The sequence below is a fragment of the Jaculus jaculus genome, chromosome 4 (genome assembly GCF_020740685.1).
Source record: "Jaculus jaculus isolate mJacJac1 chromosome 4, mJacJac1.mat.Y.cur, whole genome shotgun sequence".
Classification (NCBI taxonomy): Eukaryota; Metazoa; Chordata; class Mammalia; order Rodentia; family Dipodidae; genus Jaculus; species Jaculus jaculus.
This window is the reverse complement of record NC_059105.1, coordinates 61,404,699-61,419,169: the sequence shown is the minus strand read 5'-3', so window position 1 is coordinate 61,419,169 and position 14,471 is coordinate 61,404,699. Positions and strand designations below refer to the sequence as shown.

The 14,471-nt window shown below is 43.3% G+C and overlaps 1 protein-coding gene across 1 annotated transcript; it reads right to left on the bottom strand.

Annotated features, from left to right (window-relative positions):
- Positions 1–792: 792 nt before the first annotated feature.
- On the bottom strand, positions 793–2,860 carry LOC101610436 (tetratricopeptide repeat protein 30A2). The gene has a single exon (XM_004660300.2). The coding sequence runs from the start codon at positions 2,858–2,860 to the stop codon at positions 866–868; it is 1,995 nt and encodes a 664-aa protein (XP_004660357.2). The 3' UTR covers positions 793–865.
- Positions 2,861–14,471: the final 11,611 nt, after the last annotated feature.

Here is a 14,471-nt window from a genome sequence, read left to right as displayed (position 1 = left end):
GAACTGCCCTTTCTGTTCTGAGTTCAGTGCTTCTTTCTCCCAACACTGAAAACACTTAAAAGTTGTTATACTTAATATTTGCCAGTATTCACGGGGAGGTTCAATCAATTACGAAGAATCAAGAGTGGTAAAACACATGCTTATTATAAAAGTTAGGAACTAACCAATCAACAAAATTATGGAAAAAAGAATGAAGCACTGACTAAGCTTGGCAACCTGAAAAGAACAAAGAAAAAAATTACATCATTAAATACTAGTGCTTCTAAAAAGGTTTAGACCAAAGTTCAAACTAGACTTTGGTTTTTGAAGAAATCAAGAAATTTAAAGGATAAAACCCAACAAAAAACAGGAAACCACCCCAAACAAAACTAACAAACCAAAAAAAAAAAAAAAATCTCTGAAGAAATTGAAGGCACACAGTCAATATTTAGAATTATTAGGCAGCACAGTCTATTATGAGATGGACAAAATCTTTCCTGTTTTTTTTTTTTTTTGTTTTTTTGCTGAAAGAGAAAAGGTCAGCTGTAGACTAGCGATCATCTCCATACCAGTCACATTAGCACTGCAGATGCCACTGCAATATTGATTGGCTAATACCAACCCATTTTTGATAGCCTGAAGCTAAAATATAAAGACACCACCAAAGCAATTGGTGCTTGAAGGCCAGACAATTGGGTGATTGTCACTGGTAGAAAGAATGCAGGCAAGATTCACAATGTACTGCATAGTAATGTTAAAGCTGCTCAGACATTTGCCATTAAAAGTGGACAGAGTTCAAAATTAAATGTTGAAATATTCAATTATAAACAAATAAAATGGTGATCAGCAGATAATAAGACCTTTGTAACAACGCCACTGCCTGTTACTACATATTCCATCCCATAATCTCATAAATCAGTGCTCTTAACTGCCTGGACTCATACGTGACCGTGTTCTTCCCCATGTGCAGTCTCTCCTCCTCCAGGGGCTGTTCTATCACCGCGGGTATGTTCCTGCCAAAGACCTCACAGTGCTCCAGAAACTGCACGCACTCTTGAACAACACTGTCACGCAGCATGATCGTATGTTTTGACATGTTTTCTAGTAACGATAGGAAGCATCTTTTGGCATAATACCAGGTATCAGTCCCTAGCTTTTTATGGTAAGGTTCCAAGCTTTTGATAACTCGAGAAATGCCAAAGTCATAATTTCCTTTGGCACAGTAAAGCGTTCCTATCACCAAGTTCACAATGCACAGGTGGTAGATTTTCTTATCTGGGTCTCCATAGGAGAGCTGCTCTTCCTCCTTTTCAATCTTCCTCATCAGCTCCTCGGCTTCTTCGTTCTGACTAGTCATAATGTAGGAAACACAGAGGTTGGCTAACACAATGGCGCTGACACTCAGGATGTTATCATAATTCTTCTTGACAATGGGCTCATAGAAGCCAATGGCTTCCTTGTATTTGTTTTCCTGCATGAAAAGGACGTGAGCCACATTCAGCTTCCACACGTCATGGTCATTACAGAATTCCACAGATTTGCGGAAGATCTTCTCCACCATGGGGTAATTTTCAAGGTTCCAGTAGATTTTGGCCTGGGCCATCAACACGGGAATGTACTTCTCAAGGGCATCATCATATTCATTCACCGCCCTAATGACGGCTTCCTCGTCCCTGGTGTGCCTGGCTTCCTGGACTTGCTTGGTGAGTCTTCGGAGCTGCTCAGTCAACATCCCCGCCAGCCCATCCAGCTTAACGAAAGCCTCTTCGGGAGCTGTCTGGCATGTGATCATGGCATCCAAGAAGTCATAGAGATAGGGGGTGAGGAACTTGTAAGTCAAATGGGCATTTTCTGCCAGGACATCTGCTGCCAAGTCAAAATACTCATACTTACAGTAGAGCAGCAGCAGGTTGCCAAAGGTCTCTGGGGGAAAGGGGTTTTGCTGGAGCAGAAACTGTAGTTTTTCAAAGCCCTCAGTAGGCCTGGCATCCATGTTCATCAGTGCCTGGTTGTGCAGGGTCACAGGGTCCAGCTCTTCCTCTGCCCTGGGCGGCATGTCGGTGAGGGCTTCCTGGGCTGCCTCGTGGTTTCTCAGCTGGTACTCTATGGCTGCCTTGAGGTTGAAGGCTTCCACCAGCGCAGTCTGGTGAAGGACCACTGTGTTGCCAACGCTGCGGACGTCAATGCCCTCCGTGGTCATGCCCACACCTAGCTCTGGGTGCTGGCGGATGCCCCGTTCAATAATGTTCGCGATGTGCTTCAGAGCTGGGGCATACTGTCTGCTGCTGTAATAGGCCAGAGCCAGGTTGTAGGACACATCAGGCTGGTAGCCCGATGCCTGCAGGGCCCCAAAGAACTTGGAACAGGCAGCTTCATAGTGTCCCTCCTTGTAGAGCAAAGAGCCCATGTTGACCAGACCGTCGGGGTCGTTCTCACCGCCGCTCTCCTCTCCAGCTTCCCCACTCAGCAGCTGCTCCACCAGGCTCCTGGCCCCTGGCAGGTCGCCCTCGCTGTACTTGATGGCCGCCTGCAGGCGGAGGACGCGGCTGTGGTAGGTGGGGTTGTCCAGGAGGAAGGCGACCCGGGTGGCCTCTGGGTAGAGGCAGGCCTTGTAGAGGGCCTGCGCCTGGTACAGGCGGTACTGCTCGAGCTCGGGGTGCAGGAGGCTGAGCTGCTCGTAGCACTCGGCGGCCAGCACGAACTCCTGCAGGCGGTAGTAGCAGTAGGCCAGCAGCGAGAGGCCCGCGCGGCTCCTCTGGCTGCGCTGCAGCTCTCCGCCCAGCAGCTGCACGGCGTCTGCGTGGCGGGAGTCGCGGATGAGCCGGTAGATGACGGCCGTGTACTCCCCGTCGGGGATGTGCGAGCCGCTCAGCCTCGCCATAACTGCCCAGGCTGGGGGCACAGGGGTCCGACGCGCTGGTTTCCAGGGCAACGGGCCGACGGAAGCGGAAGTCCGTGAAAGGTTCCTCTCTCAACGCGCTGATCCAAGCCAAGGAAGCTCGGAAGCGACCAGGAACTGTGCTTGTTCTCTGTACTTATGCAAAAGTAACGCTCTGTAGATGTATGACCCATAAACTAGTATTTCAAAGATCCTCCAGAGCTGGAGGAATGGCTTAGCAGTTGAGGAGTTTGCCTGCAAAGCCTAAGGATCCGGGTTTGAGCCCCCAGTGCCCACGAGGGTCACATGCACAGGTGCATGTGTCTGGAGTTCCTTTGCAGTAGCTGGAGGCCCTGGTGCGACCATTCTCTCTCTTTCTTTATCTGCCTCTTTATCTCTCTCAAATAAATAGAATATTTTTTTTTAAAAAAAAGCTTCTTCAAGCCCGGCGTGGTGGCGCACGCCTTTAATCCCAGCACTCGGGAGGCAGATGTAGGAGGATTGCCATGAGTTCAAGGCCACCCTGAGACTCCATAGTGAATTCCACGTCAGCCTAGGCTAGAGTGAGACCCTACCTCGAAAAAAAAACTTCTTCACAGGGAAATTGGCACTATAACGTAGGTGAATGAGAACAGGAAATAGTTTGAAAGTTCAATAAGCTGTGGAGCCTGTATTCATCTTCTCAGCCACATTCACTGACGTATCTTGTGATATCTCTCCTTCCAGATGCCACAGAGGAACTATATATAGGCCTTACTTCATCTGAAGGAAGCGAGTATATTTCATTATAGCAGTTATCTCTGCTCAGGGGAAAACCATTAAGACAAATCATGAGAACCTGCTGGTGCTGCAAGTTGAAAACGTTAGGTAAAATGGGATGGACAGTTACAAAGGATAGGGAAAATAAACACTGAAGTTCTTTCTGTGTTAGTAAATCAAATGACCGGACAGAATGAACAGAGTTTACATTAAGGATTCTCCGGAAAACTACTGGGAAGGTTGTGGACAGGAAAGCGGTAACATGAACCACAAAATGCCTCCACATGAGATTTCACTATTTGTAGACCATTCTGTCTGTGGCACGGGTCACTGAGAAATTTGATGATGGGAATAGGAATAGTGTAGGATATTTTTTTTCCTTTTCTAAGATGCAATGTGGAAAACACTCCAGTACTAATGTTTCTTAATTTGGAGCACAACTGTGGGATCGAAGAATTAACTCTTTAAAATTTTCTGTAATGACTATTAAAGGCCAAATATAATTGTTGATGTTTCTATGCAGCTAAAAAAAGTGGAGCAAAACGTTAGAGTTCTCAACTGTATTGTCTCCATTCCATGGCATCATTCTGGCCCAAGGAGGCCACAGAGGGGGTGTGAGACGCCCACTTGAAGCTCAGGCTATTTTAAAATACATACATACATACATATATATATATATATATATATATATATATATATATATATATATGTGTGTGTGTGTGTGTGTGTGTGTGTGTGTGTGTCTATATATATATATATATATATATATATGTTTTATGTGAGGCCTGTGGACAGGTGACTGTTCTAGCTAGTCTAGCCCTGACGTCAAGTGTCTGGGGTCAGGATTTTTGGAAAAGAGCAATCTTCCCCCAAATCATAATTCTCTAGGAAGGTTTTTTTTTTTTTTTTTTTTTTTTTTTTTTTTTTTTTTTGGCGGGGGGAGGGATGGAAGGACTTTCGCGGAGGGCAGAGACAGGGAAACTGCAGCCCTTCTGACATTTCTGACCTGTAGTAAGGACCTAGATTTTTCCCTTACCAGGCTACGAAGAACAATGACCGCATTTAGTAAGGAGTCATTCACGTTGAGGTCCTATCACCCCTAAACTGTCGCAATAGTGTCCCCTCTTCTGAGAGCAAACAACCCAGGTTGACCTAAACATCAGGGTGACTCTCCTCCGCGCGCACACCGCAGCTGCGAGGCCCCGCTGCAGCGCTGGTGCATCCGGGTACTCCCGACCGCCCAGGCCTCCCCCGCGGGAGGGGCCAACGCCGTGAGAGCGTCCTCGTTTCCAAGGCAACCAGGAGACTGAGGCCGAAGTCTGCCCCCAGTTACTTTGCGGAGGAAAAAAGAAACCCGTTAGGAACGGAAACACTCGTGTGATCTCTCTTAATTTCTCATTAGGTACTATCACAGCCCACACCGAGTAGCGGAGAGAGTCGGAAAGGGAGAAGAAACGCCTCTTGCCGCTCAGGCCCGGAAACGCCTCGTCTCTCCCGTCATGCACTGTTGTTGGCCCTTCCTTGTGCGACCTGGCCCCATGGCACGATGGGAAGTGTAGTCCGTGCCCGAAGAGGCCCGGTCCTTGGATGGACATGGAGTCATCTATCTCCTTTGCTTGCGTGGTTTTTTGTTTTGTATATTCAAATAGGAGAAGAGCCTATAAACTTCATGTAGGTATGGGAGTGTTAGACTTCTCTCCCTTGTATAGTGTTGTTCACTGGCTGGGTGGTACCACATCAACACGTGAGCTGTCTTTAGGGACCAAAGCCCCAGGACACTTTTCAATGTAGTTCACAATATGCTCTGTACTAACGGTGTTGGTTTGTCGTGTTTTAGTGAAAAAAAACGGGGTGGAAAAAGTGTGTTACCTCCTTGGAAGTTCCCTAGAATTATCTTTCTATGCTGACCAGAGTACAGTAACCAGACAGCCTTAATTTGGTGATTACTAGATATTGGTGAGAGCAAATATTCCTATGAATCTTGGGGCAGGAGGGTCAGTTTTAGATTCCATCATCTCACATCTTATTTCTTAACCCATTAAGTCTAAACTTGAATGTAATCACTATTGTGTTCCTCCAACATTTTCTGCCAGTAAGAAGTCCGTGATCTCTAGTGTTCTTTCTATGACCTAAGATTAACATGTACCAAATAAAAGTATATCTTTAACCGCTTACTCAATACTGTAGCTTCCCATAAATCTTCTCTATATTTAAATGTCATAGCCAACAGCAACCATATTGTATGAACTCTCATAGTTTATTTACATAACTTATTCTAATCATAAGAATCACTCTGCGATGTACATATTAGTGATGAAGATACTATTGGTTAGAAAGATCTAAAAGTTCATGTAATTTCCTCAACATTATATTCAGGTAATAGAGGCAGAGCCATGATCAGCAAGCTAGGTTTAGTAGGAAATAGTGAATAGTAACTCTATAATCCATCCCAATAGTTCATCAGGTCTCTCCAGTCTTTGGTGTCAAGTGTGAATGAGGGAAAATTGGTATTTTTAAAAATGTGATTAATTAATTTGCTTCATAATAACTAAGTATAGACAGCATACTTTGAACACCCATTGCTGAACTGCAACTTCAAGCAGGTATTGGGAAGTGACTAGTGGGAGCTGTGTATCTCCTAGTATTGCAAGGTGGCTTAAGTAGGTGTGCAAGTCTTATATCATAGGCACTTATTGAAGTCTTCACCTTCAATGAGAATTGGCAGAGATATGTCTTCCTGGACACCACCAGACAAGGAACATCCTAATGCATCAACATTATGAAAGGGACAAATTGCACCCATTTCAAGAAGGTAAAGTGGGGCATTGGCTCACTCGAGGTTTCCACAGAAAGCAGTTGAAGAATATTACTGTGCCCTACTCTGAGGTTTCTCTTAGCCTGACCTGGCACACCTTTTGCCATGAGGTGTGTGATGGAGGGATGCTGGCCCATGGCACTGCATAGTAAAGAGGGCAGTGTGTCTTCTCCACAACTGGTAGGCTGCCTTACACTCATCTGTTGGAGACGAGGAGATGAGCCCTGAACAGACCTTTGCCCTGAGATAACCTCTGCCCTGAGCAAACTTCTGTCCTGAGCAACTTCTGCCCTGAGCAACTTTTGACCTTTCCTCATTCCCCCCACCCCACCACACCTAACTGATTCCATCCCCCCACCCGCCACACCTAACTAATTAACACCCTGCCTGGCAACTGCAGAGACATGAGAACTGTACAGTGAATTCTCGGAATAACCGCAAACTGTCCTAGGCCAAAGGCCAAGAAGATTCTGTAACTTTCCATCACCTGCCTCCTCCAGCCCCCCCCCCAAAACCCTAACCCTAACCCCTTAAAAAGGCCACTGTGGCTCAATAAAATTGGACTCTTGACAAGTGTACATTTGCTTGAGTCTCTTCCTCTCTCTTGCCCATCTTATTTCAGGTTAGGGTCCTCCTCGCCCCCATGAATAACTAGGTCCCGCGGGACGGGACACTCATCCCTGGGGAACTTAGGCTCAATACTTTATACATGGTTAGTTATCTTGAATAAGTCTCTATTAGGATGACCGCACACTGACACAAGAAATTGCTCTTCGTGTCTTGTTTTTATATTTGAAGGGTTGTATTTAGGTAGTGAAAAGCATTTAGCTTTTAACAACTTATTTTTTAAAAATACAAGGAAATCCAGCTGTACTGGTTCACACCTTTTATCCCAGCATTTGGGAGGCTAATGTAGAAGGATCACTGTGAGTTTCATGCCATCCTGGGTTAGAGTGAGACTTGGACTCTTCCCCCAGAGCCCATGAAAATTGAAAGGACTTTCTTCTCTCCTCCCAATTTCCTTTATCCTGCAGGGAGCAGTTGTGGCTCTCCTCTTTGGGTCGATGAACATGCAGCTGAAGTGGGCAGGAGCACAGCCATTTTGTCTTCCTCCTTCATAGAAGCCTAGCTTGAAAAAAGCCAGGACATTGGCTTAGACAGATGGAGGCCAGGGTCATTTTCAGAATGAAATGAGTGTACCAGTCACACTGTGAAATTGACATGACCATCACTAGTGGGGTGATAGACTGACTTTTTTGTGGGGGGGAGGTTTGAGGTACGGTCTCACTCCAGCCGAGGCTGACCTGGAACTCACGATATAGTTTCAGGGCGGTCTCATACCTCTGCCTCCTGAGTGCTAGGATTAAAGGCGTGTGCCACCACGCCGGGCTCTAGACTGACTTTTATTTAGTCTCTGATAGGTAGTTGGGGAGTAGGTTCATTTTTATTTTTGAGAGGGGAGGTAAAAGAAGGTCTTTAATTAATGATGGAATCCTGGAAAGCAAACTAGGCAAAATATTTTAAAATACAAAGGATCATTTTGTTTGCAGTAGAACCTTGAAAAGTTGGAGTGCAAAAGTAAGTCTATAAAACCATGTCCGGCAATAGGAAAGCACTTAGTGATTGTAATAAAGTGAGTTAAAGACTTGTAGAAAGGAGTCAGGGATCGAGAAAATGCTGCAAGACACAGGGCCAATTTCACTGTATATTTAACCTAAAGACAAACTGCAGTTGGGCAAGATTTATAGGAGCTAAACGCATAGTATTTGGTTCTTTAGCATTTTCCCTGCCAAAACATGAGGTGATGAAATATCATGGCCTGTTTACATTATAGTGTACTTATCATTTGTTTTTACATGTAGTTGGGGGACATATTTTCTTATTTGCCCTGCAAATTGACTAGCTCTTATAGTTAAACATTGTTACTTTGTGAGTGTTTCAATCACAGCTCTGGGCAAACCTCTTCCTCAGTAAAGGATGTCCTTCTGCACAATCATTTTCCAGTTATTTCTTTTCCCCTTTGATTCCAGATCATTTTATTCAGGATGGCCAGTTGGCAGCTCAGGAACATTACATCCTTATCTCCCCAAGCCCATCTCCACTGTAAACAGAGAAGAAAATAATGAACTAGTGTCAAATTGGTAATGCGGTTGAATAATTTGTAGGAGCATCTATTCAGTCTTTGGAGACATTTTGCAAGATTATGCTGAGTCAGCACTTGGGAACATGTATGCTTCGTGAGTCGTGACCCCTCACTAAGATTTCTCAAGGGGAGTTCCATCTTTCTTCGTATTTTAACTAGATCTCTTTCTAGTGCATACTTTGATTTTGGTAAGCAGCTTCATTTTGAAGTTTACAATTTTATTATCAGAATTAACCTATCAAAGAGATCCCAATAGCATGATGGTTTATAAAAGGGGTTCAGGGAAGGTAAAACAGCCATTCAAACACTACTATAAGCCCATGTGTTCATGCAGCACTTTCTGCATCAGACCTACTTCGCCGACCTTCCCTCACTAGTCCGCAGCCCTCCCGTGGGTGCGTGGTTCATCCTGCCCACCCCTCTTTAGAACCTCAGGCTGCGAAGCACCAGGAGGAAGCCAAGCCAGGCGTTGCCGCAGCCGACGCGGTGATGCTGGTGGTGGCCGCTAGAGGGCCACGCGGCCCCTCTCCCCTCGCCCGGGCCACCTCCTCTGCCGTCCTTTGAATTGGCTTTGGATCATTTGTGGCCGTTTGTTCTAATCGAACAGGCACAATGGCGTTAGAATTTTAAAGTTTAATCACCGAAGCCACTGTGTAATTGTATAGCGTCACAGAGGCCGGGAGGCTTGTGTATATGTGGTCCTCCTGTGTAACTGCCCATGTGTAACACACAGGCACCCAGCGTTTAGCTGCAGACTGCCCTACTACCAGAAAAAGAGAAAAAGAAAAAAAGAAAAAAAAAAAAAAAACCCTTAATAACTCCAAGAACCCCTTTTCCATTAAAAAAAAAAAAAATGCTGTTCCAGTCTCCCTCTCACACAGGCAGACATCACAGATCAAAACGGAGTGAATGGGCTGAGAGTCAAAATTTAAATTGTTGGTCTTCGGATGATGCATGCTTCCTTCTTTCAGCCCCTCGCAAAAGGAAGATTGTTCCAGAGTGTAAGTGAAACATGAAGCCTTTTATTAAAAACAAGGATTCTCAGTTCTCTTAAAGCAGTCTGTTTCACAATCATGGGTTAGTTGCTTGAGAGTGGCCAAGCAGTCTTGAATGCAGCACCCTTGCAATGCAACTTCAGCCCGGGGAAGCCACACAAAGGGAAGGGCTTCAGACAGCTCCGCTGAACACGTATTTCCCTTCTTTTGTATGAAACAATGGCAATTAGGAAGCAACCCCGTAGGGGATCCTTTTTAGATTATTGTACATACAAAAAAGTGGCAAAAACAGTATTTCCACAAGGAAATGGGACTACACAATCTAGCCTTCTATTTCCACTCTACGCTGCGTTTTCAAATTTGCCTAAACATGATTTAATCTAAACCTAAACGAAAGCAAAAGAAAGATGAAGATTCCAGTACATAATTACACAGAATATGAACACAGATAGATTATGGCCTCAACACATTTTCACAGCAAGCACTTCATTTACTTTGTAGGAAACATTTTTGCATCAGAGTATACAACCAGTGACATTGGCATAGATAGGCTACACAGATTAATAACCTGTCTTTAGTACTGCTGAGACGTACAAACGTGCAAGAATATTCAAAATCAAAGTTAAAAATATGTGCAACCCAAAATTCCTAGTTGAGGAAAAGGAGTGACACAGGCCAAATACACCCATTGAGCTCTACTCATTTAAAATCTAAACCTAAACCCAAAGGCTGGTCATGATCTTATTTTATTTCTGCCATCTATATTTTTTATTCTCTTATTGTTCACTTAGGAAGCATATGAGGTTTTGGCCTCACTGTAGCCAGACTTAACCTTTACATTGTGGTACATTTGAGCTTTGGGAGTTCTTTACGACCTATGGCAGGGTGACAGTTTCAGAGACAGCTAATCGGAAGACAGTAATGAAACTTCACTGACAGTGACATGCCAGAGCTTTTAGGGTTCCAAATTAGTTTCTGGTCAGTTGCTTTAATGAATCCTTTCGGTAATTTTTTTCCACACCAACACAACTTTTTTTTTTTACATTTAAATATTTCCCAAACATGTTTAAATTTCTGTCTCACTTGAAGGCAGTTGTTTCACACTGTGACTGAGGATGGTGCTTTTTTTTTTTGGCCTGTCTGTAATTCATAATAGTCTGCAGGAGAAATGGATTTTAAAATAATTGTACTGCAAAGGAAATTGAGCAGACTCAGTTTAATGACCTAAGAGAAGTGGATAAATTATGATAAATTTGACACACAAAAAGCAACTGAATTCCAGGAGCATAATATAATATTGTTATCACACTAATGCAACACATTTGAAGGTTGTTTTAAGTCCAACATATTTGCAAATATAAAATACCTGGAAGCATCTCAGATTTCAGAAACAGAGGAAACATATGTGCAATTCACTTTATAAATTTAATTCTAAATTAATGACTCCCATTCATAGGAGACAGATATGAGATCATCTAAAATCATTCTTTATGAAATAAAGAGAAACTATATTTATAAACATGTACTGATGACCATATCTTTCACCATCACTTGTACCAGGCTCAGATACTAGTAGTAGGATTTTTTGTTTGTTTGTTTGTTTTGTTTTTCTTTTTTGAGGTAGGGTCTTACTCTAGCTCAGGCTGACCTGGAATTCACTATGTAGCCTCAGGGTGGCCTTGAACTCATGGCGATCCTCCTACCTCTGCCTCCCGAGGGATTAAAGGCATGCGCCACCATGCCCAACTACCATGATTGTTTTTGTACCTACTCCATGTGTGTAAATTTTTTGTCTTTAGTGAGAAGATGACTTCCTTAGGTTTGTTATTTTATTTGTGAAAAGTAAAGAAGAAAATTATCTGTGAGAATTATCAAAAGCAAAACATAGCTTGGTCTTTTGATGTGGAAACTGCATAAAAATCAGTGTTTTTATTTATCAGATGGAAAACCTGAGACCTGTAGAGTCCCAAGATGATGGGTCCAGCCAGCAACCTGCTAGGATGGGGTCCTGTTCTATTGTGCATGCATGGGCACCCCTTGTAGTAGGCCAAGCTGTTCCTACCTGCCAGAACGGCTTGCTGAGTTGTAAGGTGTACATGTATTATTTACATAGTGACTAATATGAATAAATAACATATCTGAAAAAAATACTTCTCATAGAAAAAGTGGCATGGGGGCTGGAGAGATAGCTTAGCAGTGAAGGCGCTTGCCTGCAAAGCCTAATGGCCCAGGTTCAATTACCTAGTACCCATGTAAGCCAAACGCTCAAGAGGGTGCAAACATCTGGAGTTCGTTTACAGTGGCTGGCAGCTCTGGCTCATCCATTTTCTCTCTCTCTCAAATAAATGAAATATTTTTAAAAAGAAAAAGTGGGATGAAGTCATTTCAGTTGTAAATACCAAAAGATCTGAGGAAACAAACATAATCTGGTCAGTTTGAGGTTCACAAGAATGCTCAAGAAATGCCTATCTCCATTCATAAATAATAGCAAGGTCTACAGAATATGGGGAAGCATCCATACTTCACCTTCTTGAGAAACAACAAATTATTTTACAGAGGGATTAAAAAAATATATCCCCAAGTCCCAGGAGCCAACCACTAACCTTCAGGGTTGTGGCTCCGGGAGGACTGCTACCCTCTTTTACACCACTCCATGGGCATGGAAGGAACAGACCAATGGCATTAGTCAGCAGTTTCTGAATCTTTACCCACAATAGAAAAGATACCTTGAGACAGGAGAAATAGATGGAGGCAATTACAAACAGCTACTTGATTGATGGTTGACATTGTCAGGGCTCCACTGTATGGCAGATTGCAATGGTGTTGAACTCCCCTTGCTACCAGTGGATGTTGCTATTGGCAACCGTGCAGTGAAGCCAATAAAAAGGCAAGAAAATGAGAGGAAAATTCACCCTTAGTGGAAACCATAGGGTTTGTGCTATAAATTACATTCCCCTTAGCAATATGCAGAATTAACGTTCAGGGTAGCTACAGTGCTTGTAGTTGCCTGCAGTATCTGAAAGACCCTGGGACCAGTTTTATCACAAAGCACACACTTTAAAATTTTGATGTAGATGGACTGGCATCTGTTTGTCTGGTTATCTATCTATTTATTTATTGTTAGGAAGAATAACAGATGTGAGCTCATTGTTGCCCCACGTGAACTGATTTTTCAATTCCCGTTTGTGATATTAACATGATATGGTACAATACCCAGAAACACCTGCAGTGCTTCTGAGAGGAGGACACATGATGATCTTGCAGACAAGGGTCTGTTCCTAACCCCACCCCTCTTTGTTCCTCACCTGGAGGGGAGGGGGCAGTCCTGCAGAAGCTATTTTCCTTTATAGCAGAGTGATTCAGAAAACTGGCTTAATAAAATCCATAAATCTGAACAGCCTCCTCTTACCTGCTCTGTGGAGGCAATTTTTCCTGCACTCATTTTCTCCCCTGGTTTCTTCAGGCTTCCCTGCAGAGACAGCTGTAAAGGGTAGCTAGGAACATTATTTTTGAGGGCACCCACTCTTTCTCCCCTTTGTCTACCCCTCCCTGCTCAGTTGTCTCTCTCCTCTATTTATGACAGGATTCTGCACCTTCAGTTTTTGTGGTGTTGGAAGTGCCATTTCTCTTTATTTGGATTGACTTTCATCTCTCTTTTCCCAGTTCTCTTACCCACTGGCTTTAGTCCCTATCTTTCTTGTACTGGACTTCTAATTTTCTTCTTCTTTACCCAATTTATAATTTCCTTTTCCTTCACTTCTTGCCATAACAAATCTGACTTCTTTTTATGATCATCCACTTCCCCTCATTTCTGTTTTGGAAACTTTATTTTATACCACCCATCTTTAAATGTCTCCTGGATGTCCTCTGTTCCAGAAAAGCAAGCCCCTTTGAAAATTGGCCCATATTTTTGATTTTTCAAACCTGAAATAAACTCAGGTTTTATCCATTCTATAGATTTTCTATTTTTTTATTTAATTATTTAATCAAGTATTTATTTATGTATGTGTGTGTGTGTGTGTGTGCGCGTGCGTGCGTGCGCATGTGCATTTGCACACACATGTGTATGCACACCAGGGTCTCTTGTGGCTGCAAACAAACTTCAGATGCATGTGTCACTATCAACCCAGGGGAATCAAACCCAAGCTGACAGACTTTGCAAGCAAGTGCCTGTAACCTCTGAGCCATATCCACATCTCCCAATCCAGGGATTTTCAAAGTTGTCAAGAGTTCCTCTGTGGAGCATCATGGCTATACTCAAAAGAGATGAAGATTTGTGTAGGCTTTGGAAGTTCAGACCTGTTTCAGAAAGGACTTTTGCTTTTAGATGTTTGATGTCTTGGGTATTCCTGGAAATAATTATTTGGACCAAGAGTCCTAAGATCAAGATGTTTGAAAAATCTTTTCCTAGTATCTCATTTGACAAAGGAAATAGAAAATTTTATTGACTTGTCCAAAGCCAATACTGCCAAAGGGAGGGAAAGATGTTCATCTTCTAGCCCAGTGTTCTCTGAATGAGACAGGCCATGTTCTTAGTGTCTTAGGTAAAGTGTTCAGCAAAGAAGTATCCTGGTGATTACATCTATTTATTGCAGTTTATTTTTATTGATTGTAAATGTAACTTCCTATAGAAGATGTGTTTTCTGCTCAGATGGTTATTTCTCAATCTTTCTAGCATTATTTCTTACATTTTAAACATACTTGGCTGGAGAGATGGCTCAGTGATTAAAGGTACTGCTTTCAAACCTGGAAGCCCTGGGTTCAGTTCCCCAGGGCCCATGTAAAGTCAGGTGTACAAAGTGGTGCATGTGTCTAGAGTTCCTTTGCAATGGCAGAAGGCCCTGTCATCCCTATATCCACTGTCTCTCTCTCTTTTTTTTTTTTCTCTCTCTCTCTGTCTGC

Coding starts and splice junctions, on each gene's coding strand:
- LOC101610436 (XM_004660300.2), bottom strand. CDS start 2,860: ATGGCGAGGCTGAGCGGCTCGCACATCCCCGACGGGGAGTACACGGCC.